The 21,483-nt window shown below is 36.8% G+C and overlaps 1 protein-coding gene across 4 annotated transcripts in view; it reads left to right on the forward strand.

The window, feature by feature from the left end:
• The window catches only part of TRAPPC8 (trafficking protein particle complex subunit 8), a 52,120-nt gene that overhangs the window by 5,589 nt on the left and 25,048 nt on the right, over positions 1–21,483 (forward strand). For 2 of the 4 annotated variants that reach the window (XM_063394907.1, XM_063394912.1), the window contains exons 2-15: positions 81–275; positions 2,841–2,924; positions 5,689–5,778; positions 7,096–7,270; positions 7,653–7,806; positions 8,905–8,986; positions 10,458–10,705; positions 12,299–12,414; positions 14,154–14,304; positions 14,689–14,789; positions 16,217–16,322; positions 17,891–18,022; positions 20,004–20,228; positions 21,238–21,346. In XM_063394907.1, coding sequence (XP_063250977.1) covers positions 81–275; positions 2,841–2,924; positions 5,689–5,778; positions 7,096–7,270; positions 7,653–7,806; positions 8,905–8,986; positions 10,458–10,705; positions 12,299–12,414; positions 14,154–14,304; positions 14,689–14,789; positions 16,217–16,322; positions 17,891–18,022; positions 20,004–20,228; positions 21,238–21,346 — 1,968 coding nt within the window. The remainder of the gene's footprint in view (positions 1–80; positions 276–2,840; positions 2,925–5,688; positions 5,779–7,095; positions 7,271–7,652; positions 7,807–8,904; positions 8,987–10,457; positions 10,706–12,298; positions 12,415–14,153; positions 14,305–14,688; positions 14,790–16,216; positions 16,323–17,890; positions 18,023–20,003; positions 20,229–21,237; positions 21,347–21,483) is intronic. The other 2 variants (XM_063394918.1, XM_063394921.1) reach the window with 1 other exon arrangement.

Consider the following 21,483-nt stretch of genomic DNA (forward strand, 5'->3'; position numbering starts at 1 on the left):
AGCGTGTTGGAAAAATTTATGACAACTGTTTTAGCTGCCTGTTATACTCCTCAACAAATCCTCTTCTTTTTCCTTTTTAGTTCACATGAGAGATCCTAATAATCAGCTTCACATCATTAAAAATTTGAAGATCGCTGTCAACAACATCATTACTCACCCACCTCAGCCTGGTGCCATTCGGAAACTTTTGCATGATGTGGTGTCTGTCAGTCAGCCTGCTGAAGGACTGGTAGCTAATGTGATCACAGCTGGAGATTATGATCTCAACATCAGTGGTATGTCATGATATTATGTCTTTCATAATGTAAGCTGGAATTGGCTGGGAAGTTTCTAGCCTTCATTTCATCTTCATGGCAGAGTTTATCAGTTTTGAGACATTGCTTTTACTGAAACTTTGGATTTATCAAATAGTTTTGGCCTTATATAATACTGACAGTGGTTGAACTTAATAATTTTAATTTTCCTGATGTTGTAGTTCTTCTCAACTTGTGTTAAATCATTATTTTAATGTAGCAATTACTGATGCTTTGGTTGTGTAATTTTCTTGTTACAAAACTGATATAGTGACTTGTTGCACTTGGCTGAATAAATACCAGAATTTATAGTGTTGGTACCAATGCACAGCGTTTTCTTGAAGTTAGTTATCCTGGCTTCTTTTATTTTTTATGGTCAAGTCATAAAAAGTTTAAGGAAAAAAGACTTTGAGGAAAGGCGTGTGACTCCTTTGATTCTTTGTCTTTTTAATTTCTTTTTCTTCTGTGGAACTTGTGCTTCATATTTCGCTGTCAAAATCACTAGAGTATTCTAAAAATGATTTTTTCTCAGATCTCCAGGGGATGAGGCATTGTGAATAATACTAAATGAGACCTGATCTTAGAAGCTGAGAAGATTAAACTCCTCCCAATTAAGACCCTAATCCATTAAAGCCTCTGAGCATGTATTTAGTTCAAAGCATGTATGCACTGCCCTATTTAAACATGTGTAATTTATTGTATTTAAAGTTCAGCCTGCAGTGAAGAGTTTGGCTCTGCTATGGCAATAGATGGATAAAACTTCATGAGGATTAGTAACTGATGTTGCTGTAATAATTTTTTTTTTTATGTTGGTGATGGAGAAAGGGCATAATTCTTATGTCTTTGATACCTATTTTATGAGATACATCTTCAACTTGATGTCCTGTGTTGATTATAAAGCAAAAGACCTGAGCCTGGAAACCTCTTGGTTTTGAGATATGTTGAAAATCCCACATATTTTTCAATTTCTGTGCCCTTGTTTATAGGTCACGTTGGTGAATTGCCATTTTGTTATGATTTTTTTTTTCAGATGGAAGGTTTGCTTCAACTCTAGAGATAGAAAGACCCTAAGAAAGCAGAATGGTTTTAGTGAGGAGACTTTTCCATGAGGTTTCTAATGACCGTAGTTTAGAAGTGAGGTATTGAAAGAAGGGAAAAATAGTGGCTATATTAAGCATTGCTTTGTAGTCATAGAAGCAAATATCTCTCCTTTTGTTCTCCATATTTGCTGCTGGAGGCTCGGAGGTAGAAATTACCATGTTTGACCATCTTTTGTCTCTCAGTGATTAGGTTCTCATTTCCTTTCAGACTGGCTATATGCTTATTTGACAGGAGGAGAGGTGGCATTTAGCTGTTCAAGATCACACAGAAGGACAAATCCATGTAGTAACTTTGTCGTTCAGTGGAACCTCATTGCACATAACACTGACAGTACTCTTGATGGAGGAACTTGTATCCCATTACAGTGCAAGAGAATATGAGAAAAGGGTTCCTTGATCTTAGATGAATATGAGTATTTACTAAGACATTTAAGGGGTTTTTTCAACTTTCTTGGAGTATTTTATTTAAACCAAGGGATGCATTAATTCCTGACAGCAGAACATAATCATTTGGCATGTAAATGGGAAATACTCTTATTAATTCTTAAATTTGTTCTTTATTGTTTTCTAGGATAACAATATTAAAAGATATTGCCTTAATTTTAATGATGATCAAGTGCAGTCTATTTTGAAGACAGATAAACATTGTTTAAGAACCTGAGGTGTGACTGTTTCTGGCACTGGTCATAATCCTGCTCTTATTTTGAGAAAAGTTTTGGACCTGCTGTGCTGTTTTGGTTCTAATTGTAATCCTTCCTCATTAAAAATTTTGTATATTCCTATAGTTCCATAATCTAGTGCTGAGAGACTAATTTGGTTGCTTAAAATTGCTTATGTTCAGCCATGCCTGTTTCTCCCATGTACTGGTCCATGTAGAAAGTGAAGAAAAATTATCCCACTGAAGAATTAAATTATTTGAGAGAAGAAAAAGTTTTTTTCAACTAGATCAGTTCCTTGGCTATGTTTGTTCAGGGCTGCATGATAAAAATGCTGGCATGAGACATTGGAGGAATACGATTGGGATGAAGGAGAATGTTGGGGCCACTACTTCCAGCAGCTAATGTATCAGCTACTTTTAATTAGTACTGCAGGCTGGGAAATCTCACAAGTTAGTGCCCTAGATTTTGAGTATCTTCCAACTAGTAAATAGAAATAACATCTAGATACAACTTAAATCTTTCCTACTTGATGAATTTCTATTTTTGTTTGAGCCTAGAATTTGGGCTGAACTAGAAATTATTATTGATTTCCCTTAAAGTACACTGGCAAATGTTGAGAAGCCTGAAATATTCATGATTAAGGTTAGTTGGAGTCAAATCTCTTCAGTGCCCCTCATGGGCCTTCACGGTGTAGATTTTTTCTACTTCTTGCTACCAGAGTGTAAAAGCCAAGAGTGTGTTTGCATCTGACCCTTTTTAGTATAATAATATCATGTTTTTTCTATCAGATCGCTCAGTTAAAGCTAGTGTTCCTTGGTACAATAATTGGAAAGAGACACTGATGGAACTGAACACATCCACGTTTTATTCAGGTATTTTTTCGTGGTTGGTGCTGATTTGCCAAATTGCCCTTTACTCCTTTCCATGTGCCCCATCCACCTTTCCTTGCCATCTGCTACAACTGTTCAGCACTGTTCTGGACGTAGATGTGTGTTCCTCCATTTTTTCCCGCTAACTGAAAAATCGGTGGTGGTGGTTGTTTTAATTTTTCTTTTAATCACATTTCTGCTCCTGTTAATCAAAATCATCTGGTCTTTCCATACAATCAATAAGGGTGGTGGTGGTAAATTACCTGATGCTGTTGAAAACACTGGATTGTTTGAACCTATTTAACTGTGTACTATCACTGTGCTGTATTTCAAGTGTACTTTCTGCTTCTCCAGAGAACTCCTTTCTCAGAGGATAGTAACACTTTTTAAGTTGGAACTCAAGTGCTGACTGTACTTAAAGCACATATGTCTCTGCTGTATTGGCATTCTTTCTGGAGTATGACCCTTAAAAAGAAAAAGCTTTCTCATACATTTTTATGTAGTTCATGAGACTTACTGCTGACTTATTACTACAAAACCACGTTGGTTATTGACCTCTCAAGGCTCTGCATTGTGGTCTATAAGAGCCAGGTTTCGATAGTTTCTGGTTTTATTTATTAATGTAGTTTATGCCTTTGGTTAATAATAGCTATCCTTTCAGTAGTATCTGTTCAGATCCTGCTAAATGCCTAAAAGATACAAAACTTCATGAAGTAGACTTTCCATTCTTAAGGTGTTATGTACAAGTATTACTATGTTTTTTTCTTTGTAAGTTCTGAACATGTTAACAAGTTTCCCAATTTCAGTTCTGTTCCAGCATACTGGAAAAATGCAAAACATATAGGTCTGGGTACCTAAATGACAGTGTTGGTCTGCACTGCTGTAACGTTATGAGATGTTACAGTTGTGAAATTTTTTTCAAATATGCTTTTCTTTTGTATACGGTGTGTGTGTTTATCAAGTATCTATGATAAGCCCTGTAAAATGCTCGAGTGAATCCTATTAATGTTGTGTAGAGGGAATCCAGTTGCCTTTGAGGCTACTTCCAAGATTTTTAATAGGCCTAATGAAAAAAGAGGGCAGGGGAACCTATCTGCAAAACAAAGTAGTACTTCCCTGTTGGTAACTGTCAGATTTTGAAAAATACCTGATATTTTTTCTTTTGCTGTGATTCAGCTGTAAAACAGAAGTGAAAATTTGAAAACAGTGCTTGAAGTACAGTGTAGTTGGCAATTTTGCCTTAGGGTTGTTTAACAGTGTTTACTTTGAACCCAAGTTACTGCAGGGCTTGTTATACTTGTGAAAAATGTGTATGAGTCACTTTCTTATGGCTTGTTCTTAATAACAACAGGCTGTGTTTTTCTTAATTTAAATTGTTGGCATGTTTGCATGTAGGACTCAGTAAAGCCAAGAGCTTTTTATATCCTAGATGAGTACTCGGAGAACAGTTTCTAGAAAGGCTGTAATCAAAAGCTGAAAGTTTGTCTCCTATTAGGTTTTTTTTATGTGACATGTGCTGACTGCTAGACTGAATTCAAAGTGTAGCTATATCTGAATTTTGTGTGTCTGAAGCCAATCTAAGATGGCTTGACAATGTAGGCTTAAACAGAACGCATTAAATTAATGCCCTACAAGACAATTCCAACATAAAAATGAATCTGGTTCGTAGCCTTAGCTTAAGAAATCAAGGTGGTGGTTTGGCTTGGTTTTTAAGAGGGTGCAAGAGAGCTTTACAAAGCATTAGAAATTTTTATTTACTTTTATATTTATTTACTCAAGTTTAGCAATGTGGGATTTTTAGGGTCATATGAAGAAAATACCTTCAGATTTTCTTAATTTTTTTTTTCTCCACTAGTTACTGTTTTCTAGTTTGCAGGTGAGATGACACTGGATTCCAGTTACTCCAGTGTAAAATCAGGTTATTGAAATTTGATTGATTTTGCTCTGGGGTCTGTTTCCCACTCAAGGGAAAGGAGTTGGAGAATTAAGATGGCATAGAACGAGCTTATAAGAAGAAATAATAGTTCATTGTTTGAGGCATAGCTAGAGTGGAAAGAAATGAACAATATTAGGTTCACATATTTTTTTGATGTCCCAGACATCCTTGGTTTCCCTTGATCTTAGGAAATGAAATCCCTGTTGTAAAAGGACCTTGAACATGGCAGGTTAAAATTATTAGGTATTAATGGCACAACTCGGATCTGAGGTTTTATCTTCTTGGATCTTTGCCAGCTGAACGGTTTATTTTAGCAAAGCATGGGAAGGGGACTGCTGTCAAGCCGAGTCAACACTTGTAGAAAACAGGCAGCATAGGGTTTTGGTAATCCTTAGCTCCGCTACATACTCAAAAATGAATTTTGTTTCTTGGTCAATTCTTACATCCCTAGCCCAGAAATTCAATGACTGTTAGAAGAATTTATTCCTTTCTTTGCCAAGTGTATGGATGTTTAAAGGGGTGTTAGAGAGTAGTCGGTTTAACAAGGACTGAACACATGGGAGCCTTCAGTGGTGAGGAATGTGGTGCTTAAGGTGCTATTCAGTTTCACAGGATTTGACTCAAGTGTTTACTGATTACTGTTTCTCCTACTTGTGTAACATCTAAAATACTTTCTCCTTGGACTGTTCCCTCTTCTTTCCCCTGCCATGCAAACCTTGTCAGAGTTTGCAAGCTTCAGTTTCAGGTGTATCTTTCATATTTCCTTTTCATTAATGGGTAAACAAGTTTCACTGAATAGTCTAATTTGTCCTGTTTTATTGTGTATTTCAGCTACTACTCCTTGGTTTGAGTCTTACAGAGAGTGCTTTCTTCAGTCCATGCCTGCATCTGATCACGAGTTCTTAAACCACTATGTTGCATGTATCCTTTGAATGTTACAGACTGCTCCAGGGAAGACTGTTACAAAACATAATGTAGGAAACACTGAAAATTTTGCAGTAACTCTTTTGCAATTATGATTCGACGCCTGTATATTTTTCTACTATATCTGACTACACAGACTGATAATGTAATCGGGGGTTTCGGCATCAGGGTTTTCTTTGTGACTGTTTGGTCTGAGGTTTTTTGTGATGTTTGTATTGGGGTTTTTTCCCCTTCTCCACACACTTTTTGTGTCAAAGTGAGCTCAAAGCCAATACCTGTACAAAATTCCATCATCCCAAGTCACTTTCTGCTGTAGCTGTTTAGGTATCTACTGACTGTCCCTTATCTACAGCAGAGGAATGTGTGTTTGGGATGCACCTGCTCCTTGTAGATGGAGTGGTGGAGGTTGGGGAGAAGATGTTTTGGAAATTTGGTGAACTCTGAGCTATGCTGGACAAAAAGAAGCCTGGAAAGACTGGAACGATGTCTGAATGCTTTCACTTTTTTTTTTTTTTTTTGTTACCAAAGCTTAGGTCCATTATGCTTGTCTACAGGGAAATTGAAAATAATCACTGTTTCATGATGTAGCTGGTGTTTAGCTTTACAGTAATTATGATGCTGCAGGTTTTAGGACACTATGTTCCTAATTCTGTACTGAACATTTTAATTTCAGTATAGTGGAAAGGTATGTTAATGGCCACACTTGTGCAGAATAAACTTTGCAAAATACTGATTCTGAATTTCGGTAACATTTAAAGTACAACTTTGCTTTCTGGCTTCTCTGAATTAATGTGTTTTGATTTGGTGAGTAGAAGTAACAGAGTGGGATGTTCCTTAATGATTGCGTAGTTGCATTGAGGTAAAAATCTGAACACTTCTGCATTTTACGCAGGTGGTGTTGCTGTTTTTTGAATGCTGGTCATCACTCTTTTTCAAGTGACAAAGCCCCAACCCTGCTTGGAAGTCGGAAGCTGAAAAACAGTGGGGGTGAATTTCAGCTACATGTTTGCTATGTGAACATCTGGTCTCTATCTAAAATCTTAAATGAGGTATCTTGTGGCAGCTTAAACTTAGATTCACTGTCAGAATAGGAGCAAACTCTTGTTGCATCTCATTTTACAGATGTTAGTTAACTGATTATTTTTTGTTGCGACTAAGGCCAAATTCTAATTGCACATACTTTTGTGGTGGTATGTTTTACGTGCTTAACTATTGTACTCACCTATTCTTTACATTTTATACACTTCCTATTTTATTCTATGATCAGTGGTTGTCCTGTGTTCTTTGGGTATATGTCCTTAATAATGAATTCAGGTATGCTGGTAGTTTCTTCTAGTGAACCTGACCCTGTGGAACAGTTCCTGAAGCTGTCCCAAGAACAACATCGGATTCAGCACAGTAGTGAATACTCATATCCCAAGTGGTTTATACCAAACACGCTCAAATATTATGTGTTACTGCATGATGTAAGCACAGGAGAGGAACAAAGGTGGGTCATGTGCCTTCAGTGAGCTTACAGATGGATTTCTTTGACTGAAATGTTTGTGTTGATAAATTCTGTTGAGATTAGACATACAACAGGATCCATTGGCCAGTATGCTATTATCAAGGCAGATATTTGAAGGTGTTATTTTTAGATCTTCTTCTGTTCATATGAAATGAATCAGTCCCAGCTTTTGGGGTAGATGCTTTCTTTGCTGGCTTGCGGAACTAATTCTCAAAGTTTCTCAAATTTACTCTTGCATAACAGATTGTTTTAAAAATAGGAGAGTTTTCCTTTTAAGCAGTATGGATAGTAGTCTAAAATAGCTTGTTGCACTACACGCTCTAAGGTTAGTTTGATATCAATAAATGTTGTTTTACTGTTTCAGAGCTGACTCCATTTATGAAGAGATGAAACAGAGATATGGAACTCAGGGTTGCTATTTGCTGAAAATAAATTCTCGGGTGTCTAATAGAGGAGCAGATGAACAGATACCAGATCCTTGGAGTCAGTACCTTCAGAAAAGCACTATCCAGAACCAGGTACTATAGTATTCTAAAAACAGTTTTTAAGAGGCATATGAAAGTCCATTTTAGGTCCATTAAGTTTCACGTTAGTGTTAAATGTATGTGCTTCTACAGAATGAGCTAATAGGCAGTCAAGACACTTCTGACACAGCTGTGATTTTTTGTGAGGGCATAAGATGAGTCTTCAGTAGGAACTGTCCTCTGTGCTACTTAAGTGGACAGTAAGGAGCACTGAAATACTGTCTGAAATAGACTGACAGGAGCACAGAAATTATAGACTTGCGCCTTAAGACCTGTAGGAGGAAGTAACCTCAGAAGTGTCCTGTTCATAATAACTTTAGCTGCATTTTTAGTTATCTTCTTCAGTCTTAAATTTTGGTTTTTTCCTGGGTCTTCTGTACTTCACTATATAGTGTGTGTGTGTTGTTTTGTGGGACTATGTGTGGTTTTTGTGATAACTTCTTGTGGTCTTAGTCTGGTCTGTCATCTGCTAAGATTGCATGTGATAGTGTGTTTTGAGTTTGCCATAAATAACTGTATTTTTGGCTTTAGAACCAAAAAATACTCTTTTTGAGTTTGTGTTTGACTGACCTGCAGTTATAACTCCTTATGATTAAAAGGTTTCCTGGAATCGTATTTCTTTACCAAATGTAGCTGGGAAAGTCAAAACACTTCATATTCTATAAGCTTAAGAGGACCAGTGAGTTACAGCCCACCATGAACTAATCAGATATTTTTCTTTTTCTTTGTTCCATGTCAACTGTGCAATATAGGTTTGTGTGTGTGTGTGAGCTTCTTCAGGAGCTGCTCTAGGGAATATGTTTCTGCTGCTGTAGGCATTGCTGTGTAAGAGCTGGACTTGCTTTGGTTGACAGGGAAGCTAGTTGAGCAAGTCAAAAGGTACTTGCTTCATTTGGTGAATATAACTCTCATCATTAAAATGAGACAGTTTCTTAAAGCCTCAGAAACTACTTAGAAAAATCAATATATATGAACAAACATGCTGCTGTAGTAGTTCAGTTAACTTACTGAAGTTGACAACTACTGTTTACTGACTTTTATATGTGCTTGAGTAGTATTCAAGTTCTGACTTTTTTCCCCCTTTTGTGGCAGGATTCCTATGAAGATTATACTGTTGTTTCAAACAAGAATACTGATCACTTGATATCGGATGGCATAGACAGTGAAATTAAAGGTATTTATATAACTTTATGAAAACCTTGATGTTACAGCATTTACACAACTTTCTGTTGTCTTGGAGAGTAATTAATTAGATGATTTGTTAAGGAACTCAGCGTAATGGTTTTCTAAATGCTCTAAGTTTCCTCAAAGAAAAATGCTGTAGTACTGACCTACTGCACTGGTGGCATCTCCTTAATGAGATGGCTAATTATGTGTTTGGCTCATATTTTGTAAGTTTAAACATATTGTCTGCAAATTCTGATAATAAGTAAAAATAACATAGGATTAAATAGTCAATTTTCATAATAATGGAAGTTTTGGTTTGTGTGCTTTGCTATAACTTGGAAGCTGAAGTTTTGGAGGTTTTTTGTCCTTGATTTTGGTATTAAATCTGTAAATGTCAGGGAAGTGCTTAGGTTGTAAGTTGTTTGGAAGCACTGACCTTAGAATTCAGCTTGTGGATGAGAGAGAGTAATAAATAAAGTTGAGTGCAAGTTAATGCATCCTCAAAAATAATTAAGATAACTGTGTAGGATTCAGATAAGAGGCATCATCAAATAGAGAAGAAGTGAGGCGCCATGCATTGCCTGGCCTGCCTCAGCCCTGATCCTTCATGCCTCACCTGAAAGGCATTTGGAGATTTGGCATATGTGGGAGTGCCTACAGTTGCCATCTTTCTACGGTCTTGCAGCCCAGATCTGGTTTGGGAGCAGCCAAATGAACCTTGAACTTTACAAACTCAGCTTTACATTTAATGAGTAAAATCCATGAAGGATTTGCTTTCACAGCTCAGCATTGCTCAGTGCCAGATAGGGCAAGCTGATTTTCTGGTAAATAAGAGAACTGCTTAGGCCTTAGAGTGAAGCAGTGTCTCAGTCTATTTCAGAGAGCTAAATGCAATAGTGGTCAGCAGCTCTTCTCACTGAACAAAAAGGACTTTGGAGGAGATTGTTTTACATCATGATTGCTTGGAAGAACATAGAAAATTAAGTTTGTTTTGTGGGACTTTGTTTGTTTGTTTTTGTTGTTGGGGTGTTGTTTTTTTCTTTTAATTTGAAACGTAAACAGAAAAAAAAGAATGGACCCAATGGAACCATTGTACTAATTGCTACATTTCCAACTTTCACTGATGTTTTATTTTGATTTTAATGTGTCCATAGTCTTCCTTCAATGTTGTTGATATTAGCGTATTGGAAGATGTTTTTGCACTGTAGTTAAGAGCCAAAACTGTACATATTTAGCCATGTTGTAATTCTTGAGATTCCCTGAGCTTTCTGAGAATTCCAGGAATGATGCAATACTCAGTGTTCTGCTGCTGCCTGCTCAGCATTAATCTGTAGTGCAGAATAGTTGGTGAATTGCTTTGCTTTGCAGAGTTCTGAGTAAGGAAAGCTTTGAAGTAGGTTAGTAAAAATGACCTTTGAAACCCAAAATGTTTAAGTAACTTTAGAGTTGCTGAGGTTTTTGTTTCAATCTTTCAACAGATGGCTTGTCAAATAACTTTAAGACTCACCCCCTTCAACTGGATCATCCCAGTGGCAGTTTGGATAACACTGATTACATGAAGGCTTCTACATCACTGCAAGACTCAAAGAAGTCAAATTCTGGGACACTTCATGGTGCTTGTTTAACTCTCACAGATCACGATCGAATTAGGCAGTTCATACAGGAATTCACATTTCGGGGACTTTTGCCACACATAGAGAAAACAATTCGACAGCTCAATGATCAGGTCAGTTAACCCTTAAAAACACTTTGTGCTCTAATAAGGAGAAATGGTTGGGGTATAAATCCAATTATCCAGAAATCTGTTTTGATAGTATTACTTCCTTCTGCACCTAATGGTTCAACCATCTTGCTGAAAACTGTAAGTTGATTTAAAAGAAGTAACTGAACTTCTTAATATTGTTCAATTTGTCTTTTAAAAAAGCAAGAACTAATTTGTATCAGCAGCTCCAGTGCAATGTGGCTTCTTGGTGAAAGCCTGTCTGAAATGTTTATAGGGTAATCTGTTCTTGACCCTAAAATCTTAATATTCTATGCTTTGGGACAGTTCTGGCATGGGGAACAAAATGGACTTTGTGTTTCAGCAAGAGAATACACAGCTAAATTGAAGAAATTTATTTAATCTATAATCATCTGCAAAAAAAGCTGCATCCTTCAGTTGCTACTTGACAGGGAAGAAATGCAGGGACTTTCCAAATCGTGTAATCCTGTTGATCTCAGCAGTTTTTTACAGGGAACATTCTGCTCTCAAACTAGGATTTTTTGGAGGTGTGATTAATATGTCCATGTTAAATTAAGGGCATGCATTAAAGTTATTTGCATCACAGTGAAGTCCTTTCCTTTATAAGTGTTTCACTCTTATATGCTCTTAAATAGCTGCAGAGATGGATTGACTTTCATTAGTGCCATCAAATTACTGTATTTACCATTAAATCTTGGACCCAAATATCTATCTGTTATCTGGGCTCTGATTTTATTTTGATTGGATTGTCTATTCAAGTTACAGTTTAAGTATGAGGGCTCTTCATACTCAGGATCATGTGCTGTAAGGAATGCTCACTCCCTGAATTGACTGAATTGAATTGTGTGTGCTGACCATCTTTATGCTTAGTAAGCTTTAAGAAGAAACACTAAAAAGAGGTGGTTATATAAAGTGTAGCAAACAGGAATGCAGTGATACATAGTCCTGGTAACAAAAGAGAGATGCTCCACTTTTTAAAGAGTTTGCCTTATAGGGAGTGGTAATTCCCTGCAAAAGATTCCTTTTAAGTGGAAATTATCTAAAAGAATAAAGTTGTGTAACCTTGCTTGCCTTGTACCTTTGACTCTTGAAATTGATGTTTTGTGATGTGATAATGCTTTATGTGGATGACAGAGAGAAGGTTTTTTCTTGTAGTATGTACTTAGTCTAGATTTTAGGTTGAATTAATATCCAAAATTAGATATTCTAATTATTTAGAATAATTAGAATAGTTTTCAAACAGATGTATAAAATTTTCAAGTTCTTAAGATGAATATTTCTCCAGTTTAGTAAAGAATAGTGAACCTCAACTGAAACATATGAATTATGAATATATGAATATATGAAAATAAAAATACAAACTTCTGTCTCAGAGTCAGAGATTAATTCTAAGAAAATGTGTTCTTAGTTATTTTACTCCTTTTATTTCTTTCTGGTTTATGGAAGAAAAATCAATTTACAAAGCTTAATGAAGCTTGGCTTTTTCTATTAGTTTAACTATTTAACTACTACTAGTTTTTCTATAGTTTAAGTTACATCTCTTGCAATGTAGTGCTCTAATTCAATGTCTTTCTCCAGTTAATATCCAGGAAAGGCTTGAGCCGGTCACTATTTTCTGCTACTAAAAAATGGTTTAGTGGCAGCAAGGTTCCAGAGAAAAGTATAAATGAACTCAAGAATACATCTGGTTTGCTGTAAGTAATCTGTCCTTATTTTTAGATCTAAACTGCAAATATACCTTTTTTAGGGGTGAGAGGGAAAGCATGTGTTTGTTTATAGTATTCTGCAAAGTGAACTAAATCAGCAATGTTGTGAATGACTTTAGTCAGAAAAATCATGTGAAGTACTGTGCCTGAATATGTACAATAAAGGAGTAGCAGAACTTAAAGAAGAAGGGAATCAAATAGACTGTTAGCAGTCATCTGCCTGCTGTATTTAGAGTGAAGCTTTCTAAGTTACTTTCTAAGTTAATATGAACACATGTTTTTAAGATCAATAATAAAAAGAAACTATGGTTTGCCATGAGGGATTTCTTTAAACTGTATAATCTTTTTTCACCTGTCATTACAGCCAAACCCCATATATAGGTGTTTCTGCTTATTTAACTATGCAATTTGCTCCAGCAGAGTATTGAGTATATTGCTTTTGCAATGTGTTCAAGAGCTAAACTACAGGGAATTTCATACTTAGTGCACCTGTATCTTAGTATACACTAAACCCAGGTTTTAAGTGTTATTAAACTACTAATTCTGTATGCTTTGGTAACTTCCCTCTGTGAATTAGGATGTATAATCCTGAAAATCACTCTCCAACTGTCTTTACCACAGAAGTCTAAATAATGTTGGTTATTGTCTAGTCAAGTTTAATGTCCTTGACATGCACGTACAGCTTCAAATGTCTGTGTTGCATGTCTTTGGATTTGTAATCAAAATGTTGCTAATTCCAGCTTTCTGTTTTGAACTTGTAAGCATAGTTCACTTCCTACAGCATTTGATATAGAAGTATTTGTGAAAATGCACTTGATTATTACTGAAATGAATCAAATATATGTTATATATGGGTAAAGATATTATAAAAGAAAAGCCTTATAAAATATAGTTCAGACCCTGCTACTCTAGCTAAACTAACAACTAGCTTGTAAGTTCTCATAAGGAAGAATTAGAAGAATGAGAAACAGTATAGCAAACTATTCTTGTATAGAAAAATAAGTTGTACCTGTAATAATGAAAAATCTGTCCCATAAGAATCCATGAAGAAATATGTAAACACCTAAGTAAAAGACAGAGTCTTAGCACCTACACACAAAAACATCTTTTAACCAATGAATTGGGGGCAAGAAACTACTAGCCAATTGGAGTTTAACACCAAGTCTGTGAAAACTGTATAAAAATAAGTTACATGAATAAAGAATTAACTTTTCCTGCCTAAAGAAACTACGTCCTGTCTGCTTTACTACAACATATATATATTGGATTAACCAAAAATTAGATTGATTCTTGCAGAGGACAAGAACTTGGCACAGTGCTTTGGCATAAAGCATAGTTTTTAGTGGACTTACTTCTTTCAAGAGAAATGTGGAGAAATAACAACTTACAGCCAAGTGAACAGTCAAAGTCTTATTTTTTTCATTCTCATACGCCTCTGTTTAGCTCTAATGGTTAACCTGACTGAACAGTTTCAGTGGTAGTTAAAAACTCAGTGCAGTATTTCTTGACTAAGAGGAGTTGTGTGCATTGAATGTTACTGGAACAGTGAATCTTGCTAATCAGAAAGTAGGATGTGAAACAAAGTTACATGTGGCAGAGACGAAGCAGATTCACTTTGCTTAGCTGTTTTTGAGCAAGGCTGAAGCAATGTAGGTTTTATTACTACTTTGTGAATAGATTTTAAGATGAGAGAGGATGACTTTGAATTTAAATATTTGTATTTATAGGTATCCACCAGAAGCACCGGAGCTTCAAATTCGGAAAATGGCAGACTTGTGCTTTTTGGTGCAGCACTATGAACTTGCATATAGCTGTTACCATACAGCAAAGAAAGACTTCTTAAATGATCAGGCAATGCTTTATGCAGCTGGAGCACTGGTTGGTACTTCACATAACAAGAATATTCTGTCAACTTTTTCTAATAATCTCTAGTATTTGTCTGAAGGTAACAAAATGCAGACTTTAGGAAATTCTTTTGGACTTGTAAAACTGTAGTGAGTCAATGCTTCTGCACAATGTTGAAGTTACTGTCAACTGCAAACGCTTCTGTGTGGAACTCTGGCTAATTATAAGCAGAACTGTAATAAATAGGCTGTTGTATTAAACCTTTTCTCAGTTACAGTGTATTGGTTACTTTTACATGCCCATAAATGATTAGATGAAGATCTCGAATCTTATAGCTATTGAAACATGTTCCTCAGTCTTTTGAGGTTTATGATTTGTTGAAAAAACTACAGTGACAGTACTGAATTTCTTTTGTAGGAAATGGCAGCAGTATCAGCTTTTCTTCAGCCTGGAGCTCCTAGGCCATATCCTGCTCATTACATGGAGACAGCAATTCAGACCTATCGAGATATCTGCAAGTATGTTTTTCACTTTTGTACTGATCCAGTGAAAGTTGGCTTAACTTTCTTGCCCTGCACAGTAATAGTACCAGATGATCACAGAGTAATGGTAGCTTTTTAACATATCTAGGATAGCGTGAAAGGAGATCTGGGCTATTCAACAGAGTGGTTATTGAACTTGTGTATTGAATTCACATGGTAGATTTTTAGGTAGTGGGAGGGCTGGAAGGAGGGTTTCTGTGAGAAGACAGCAGGAACTGCCTGTGACAGAATCAGTTTTCACTCAGCTCCAAAATGGACCTGCTGCTGCCCAAACTGACCATGCTGCTGTTACCTCTGTGATAACACATTTAAGAAAATGTAAAAATAGCTGGACAGCAGCTGTCAGAAAGGAGTGAGAAAATGAGAGAAACAGCCCTGCTGATACCAAGGTCAGGAGAAGGTGGGGCTTCCCTGCAGCCTGCGGTGAAGGCCATGCTGAAACAGATTTTCCCTTGTAGTCCATGGAGGTGCATTGGGAAGCAGGCAGCCTGTCCCAGTGCCAGAGCAGGTGGATGTACCCCGAAGGTGGCTGTAGCCTGTACAGAGTCTATGCCACAGCAGCTTGCTGTCAGCAGCTGTGACCTGTGGAGAAACCACACTGAAACAGTCAATTCCTGAAGGACTGTACACTGCAGAAAGGATACATGCTGGAGCAATTCTTGAAGAACTGCCTCTGTGGGAGGGACCCCACACTGGAACAGGGCAGGAGGATGTGGAGGAAGAAGCAGCAGAGGAGAAATGTTATGAAGTGATCACAACTCCTTTTCACTGTTCCGCTGCTTGTGGGAAGGAGGAGATAGAAGAGTTGGGAGTGAACTTGAGCCCTGGGAAGGAGAATTTGTTAGGAGAAGGTGTTTTATCTCTGCTTTTATTTATCACTGTGCTATTCAGTTATTAATTGCCAATAAATTTATTTAATCTTCCCCAAAACAAGTCTGTTTTGCCCACGGCTAAATGGGGAGTGATCTCCCTGCATTCTCAGCACTTGAGGTTTTTAGTCTGATGTTCCTATGTTGCTGAGCAGGGAATGTGACAGAGCAGCTCAGTGAGCACCTGCTACCCAGGTACAACTTGCCAGTTCTGCTTCTAACTGTTAGACTTCTTGTTTATCAGAATGTTTTAGCTGGTATTTTTAAAAATGCAATACTGTTCTCAAAAATGCTCCCCAGCTTTGACTTTCATAATGCTCCTGTTATAGTAGGATTGGACATGTAATGTGTCAATCTGTATGTGGTTGCTTTGTGGGGAGTGAACTTTCATATATTTTGGTTTAAGAGGAATAAGCAACAGAACCTCAGTCTGATGCTGTCTGTTGAAAATTAGTAAGATTTGAGATAAAAAGTTTTCTGGGGTTTATTTCTGAGGTTTATTTATTTATTAATACATGTATGTTTTTACTTTAGGAACATGGTTCTGGCTGAACGCTGTGTACTGCTTAGTGCTGAAATCTTAAAAAGTCAAAGCAAATATTCAGAGGCAGCTGCTCTTCTGATTCGTTTAACCAGTGAGGTAAAACTTAGCTTTTTCCATTTCTGCCCTCTCACTATTTGTTTTCTTACCCAAACACTTCTAGGTTACCTTCTGATCCTTGTCCTACAATATTTTCTAACCAAAGGTAGCAAATGAGCAGGTAATAGAGCATGAAGTGAAGAAAACTGTTTATGCTGTAAGTGGAGGAACTAGTACCGTTATTCTTTTTCTAGTCAAATGACTTGCTTGACTTCCTTAACCATGCTAAATATGTTATCTTTGGCTTTGTAACTAATTTTCTTTGACATCTGCTTAGCTCTTGGATGGTGTAGCTTACAAACTCATGTGTTAGAAGTATTAGCATGGCTTGCCAGAGCCATAATGGATGCCATCCCATATATAAGCAGAAGTTTTCTATAGCTTAAGCAACTAAGGCGTTACTGTAGCTCAGCTGGTATGAATCACTAGAACCTTACTGTGTAAGTGAAACCCTACACTTCCATGATATTAATTGGCAGAAATTAAGCGTGGAATCAGCTTCTAACCCAGGAATTGTCTTGCTTGAGAAAGAGTGAAGAAAAATGTAATTCCAGGAATAGTGTAGAATCTCCTTTAAAGCCTGGAGGGAAGTCTAACTGGTAGTTCTGACTTCATGGCCAGCAGCACCAAATGTGATGCTTCTGAGACTTTTGTGGGACAGGTTCAGCATCGAAAAAATCTGTTTGGTTCTGTAATTTTCTTTCTCAAGTGCCTCTGTAGCTTCCTTCTTGCCCTTTCAACTTAAGCTTGCTACCAATGTTTACAAGAGCAGCCTAAGATATTTAAACAAGGAATTTAAATACTATTAGCTCTGCACGGTCATTTTACAACTTAAAATTGCACGTAGTATGCCTGTGGAGCATTCTGGTAGTTGCAAGGAAAATCTTCAGAGGACACTATATTGGTGCCTCAGAGTATATTTGTAGTCAAGATATGTACTTGAACATCACTGATAGCATGGAGTTCAGCAGTGGTAAAATCAAGTAGATTCTGTTCTGATTGGTTAAAGTAATATAGCTGTGTCTTGGCAGAAGAAGAGAAGGGTATAATAGTAAGAAATTGTACATTAAGAAATCAATACGTTCAAAAGGTTTATGTGATAAAAAATCACAAAGTTTCATTGCCCCCTGTATTTTTCAGTCATCCTGGTAGAGGTCTTGGTTTTTGGTCCTAGCCTTAATATCTGCAGGAGCAGGGAAGGGGAAAGGTAGGAGAGTGCTTCAGATGTAATGGTAAGTGTTTGAAACTGTAGCTTGAGTAACTGAAAAGAGCAGAAAATATTTCTTTTGTTACTTATACTGAAACAGGTTCATATATTCTTCACTGGAAGAACTAAGAATGGTACATGATGGTATTGAACACAATTGAAAAATACTTTGTCATATTTTTATATGCCCACATATGTATATGTTTACATATACATACGTGGGCGTATAAAAATATATCTGGATCTTCAACTTCACAGAACTCTTACAATTTACTGTCCCTCTTAGCATTAAAATAAGGTCACTGTTACCTTTATGATTTTATACAACTCAGGCTAATTCTTCTTACTTCCTTTTAAACAGGATTCAGATCTTCGCAGTGCACTCCTGTTGGAGCAGGCAGCCCATTGTTTTATAAACATGAAAAGTCCCATGGTTAGAAAGTTTGCATTTCATATGATATTGGCTGGCCACAGATTTAGTAAAGCAGGCCAGGTAAGTATTATCTTTCCACATGGAAAATATGCCCAGTATTAGATACATTGAAAAATATGTTAAGTGTCGTTAGTCTGGAAAAAGATGCTCAGCTTCTGACACTTCTGTATTAAGTTTGTAGTATTCTGTGTTCTGTAGTCTTATGAAAATGACTTTTGGATTGATCACCCAGCCTTTTACTTCTGTTTTTGAAGTAATGCTGAAGATCACTGACTTGAAACTTAAATGATGTTGTGTGTTTTTATTTCTGAGTCTCATTTTATGCACAGTAATTTTTAAGGCTTTTTTTGGGCAAAGGAATATTTTTACTCTTGAGATAAGAGTGAATTGCGGGAGATAATTATTTGTTAAACTCCTTTTCTTAGAAAAATAGCAAACTTTAGATTTGTTTTTTCCTGGTGCCTTAAATACGTGTTCTTTATTGGAGGTGCAGGTGCATGAACACCTTTACTACACGACAAACCAAAGTGTCTCTATGGCTGTTAGACTTAAGTGCCAGTTAAACCAATACAGATCAGATTGCTTTTGCTCCCGTTCACATTCCTTTGCAGGCAGTTCTATCTGTGGTACATAAACTTTTTTGGATAGAACTTCCATGCTTTGTTTCTGTATTAGTTGGGGGATATATTCTGTAAAGATAGCTGGTGCTTGATTCCCTGCTGAGGTTGTTACTGCAAGACAATAATACAGGAGAACCAAGGCGCCAAAATTCTGTTTGGAACAAAGCCCTGTGGTCTTGGCTGGGGATTTTCTCCCGCCCTACCCAATCTCAGCCTCTCTGTCCCGGTAAGGACTAAGAAAAGTATTTTTGCATAGTTGGTTTCTGTGATGTGAGGAATAGAAGGAGTACTTCTCTCCCTCATTGGTTTTTTTCATGCAATAGCTTTCTTGTCTGTTATGACAGAGTCGTACTGACAGGAACTATTGGTCAGTTTTTCACGTATTCATTCTTTTATATCTTGTTCCTTTGTCTGGGAAAGTAAATGCATTTTGTAAAGTTTTGACTTTGACCAGCTCTCTTTGTTGTTTGTGTCTAGTATTTGTAGAGATTCTGGTTTTCAGTGTTACAGGAAATGTAGCTATTTCTTTTTATATCCTTAGAGGTATCAAAATATAAAATGCTACTTAAGAAAAATCAGCCTGGCTGATTAGCTGCAGACCATAATACCATATTTTAAAGTATCACTAGTACGTGCTAATGTTGAGGATTCGCTGATTGTACTCTGCTGTCTTCGTCATACCAATGTGAACATACATTAGATTTTTTCCCCATTAGGGCTGTAAGTAAGGGAATGCTGTTGCCATTTTTTAGAAGCTGAGACTTAGCTGTACAGTGAATGTCTATACAGCTGTTCCGTACCTAGACTTTGTATTGAGTGCCTGGGCCCTGATGTATGTACAGGAAAGGAACTCAGGAGCTGGCTGAGATCAGGCCCTCTAGCTCCCAGTGGCTGTTATGATGATGGGTAATTTTTCTTCTGTGTACTGTAGGGCTGCGTTTTGTTGGTTTTCTTGGCATGGATTTTTGTCCCAGGTATGTGTACTGAACAGCACTTGCCTGAAAGTAGCACACTGGAAGTTCAGTTTGAGTGGAAGGAAATGTGTTAGATCCAGTTGATGTCCTGAGGCTTGGCAGCAGAGCTCTGTAGACTTTAGCAGTTAGTCCTAAAGGAACTTCCAATGCAGTTCTAAAAGTAGTCTTTTTTTTCACTTGCTTTTTTAACTTACTGCCTCTTACTAAAGTCTTTGTAAATATAAACCTAATCTGGAAATCAGGCTCTGTACTGTAGGAACAAACACCTCTGTGCTTAGATTAGTATTGACCAGATACTAAGAGGCACAGTTCAGAAACATTACACTTCACACAGTGGCAGGGATGTGGTAGAAACTACTTGTCTGATGTACTGTTCAGTCTTCATAATGTTCTGATTGCAGTCAGTGGATAATGGGATTATTTGAGAAATTACCTTTTTTCTTGCAGAAGAAACATGCCTTACGTTGCTACTGTCAAGCCATGCAGGTTTACAAAGGGAAAGGCTGGTCTCTTGCAGAAGACCACATTAACTTCACCATCGGTCGTCAGTCCTTTACACTTCGTCAGATGGACAACGCTGTGTCTGCCTTCAGGCATATTTTGATCAATGACAGTAAACAACCTCCAGCTCAGCAAGGAGCTTTTTTAAGAGAATATCTTTATGTCTATAAGGTAAATTACTTCCTTGTCTCTGTTTCTTGAGGAATAAGTAATTTTATTCGTACCAATTTTCTATTAAAACATTAAATGATTTTCTATTTTATCTGCTTTGTTCCAGGGTTGTTGGTTTGGTTTTTTTTTTAGTCTAGTTGATGTGCTTAATATTTTACTTCAGACTTCAAAAAACTCACATATGTTGCATCTCATGTGTGTAGTACATTCACAGATGGGTATAAGTATGTGTTATTATTACAGTAATGTCTATGGTTTTATTCTTCTCTTTGAGGGTTATAGCTGAATTGTAGTTGTGATAAGTCACAGCTTTTTAGATGAAATCTGTTTTGATCAATTTATAATGATTTTGGGGGCTTTTGATTAATACATATTTAGTAAAGACTAGGTAGCTCTGTCATCATCCATATAGCTGATTTCATTCTTTAATAAGGATAAAATTTGATGGATCAAGTGACTCAGAGTTGTGTTTAAGTTCATGGATGTTTAAGGATTGCAGTACACCATATAATATACGTTATGTGTCTATTAGTGTTTAGTGCTGATATTGCCACACAATATGCAGCCGTGTAGACACTATCTTTTAAAGCTTATGAACAGAATTTCTGTGGTGTTTTAAGTTATGGCAGACTTTACTCAAAGGCTGGTGTTTGAGTCCACAGCTCAGCTTGGTGAGATTCTTGTTTAATGGTGGTGGGATAGTGAATGTAGTTTATCAAATTATGAGTTAGAGAGTCAAGCTTTACATCAAATAAAGCTTGTAACAGCAATGCAGCCACATTAGTGATTAGAGTTCAGGGTTAAAATAATTATTCTCCTTTTCCCATAAAGATTTCGCAAACTTCAAACTCCTGTTAAAGAAAAGAAATATGTCAAACAGTTTATTGAAATTATGTATTCCATCTTAAAAGTACTCCCTGTTCTCACATTGAGTGTTTTTAAGTTGACTTCCTTATCGTTCAGCCATTGGTAATGTATATGACACTGTTTTCTTGCTCCTTTGCTCCAGAATGCAACCCAGCTGTCACCCGATGGTCCCTTACCACAGCTTCCTTTACCATATATTAACAGCTCAGCAACTCGTGTTTTTTTTGGCCATGATCGACGACCAGCAGAAGGTTAGAAAATTTTATGTAAACAGTTTGAAGTCCCTTTTTTTAAGGAACCAAAATATATGCAAGACTTGGTGCCATTTAAAAGAAGTCTGTCAATATGTAAAACTAAAGCGACTGAGTAAACTTAAAAATATTTCGAA

The sequence above is a fragment of the Prinia subflava genome, chromosome 1 (genome assembly GCF_021018805.1).
Source record: "Prinia subflava isolate CZ2003 ecotype Zambia chromosome 1, Cam_Psub_1.2, whole genome shotgun sequence".
NCBI classification, from domain to species: domain Eukaryota; kingdom Metazoa; phylum Chordata; class Aves; order Passeriformes; family Cisticolidae; genus Prinia; species Prinia subflava.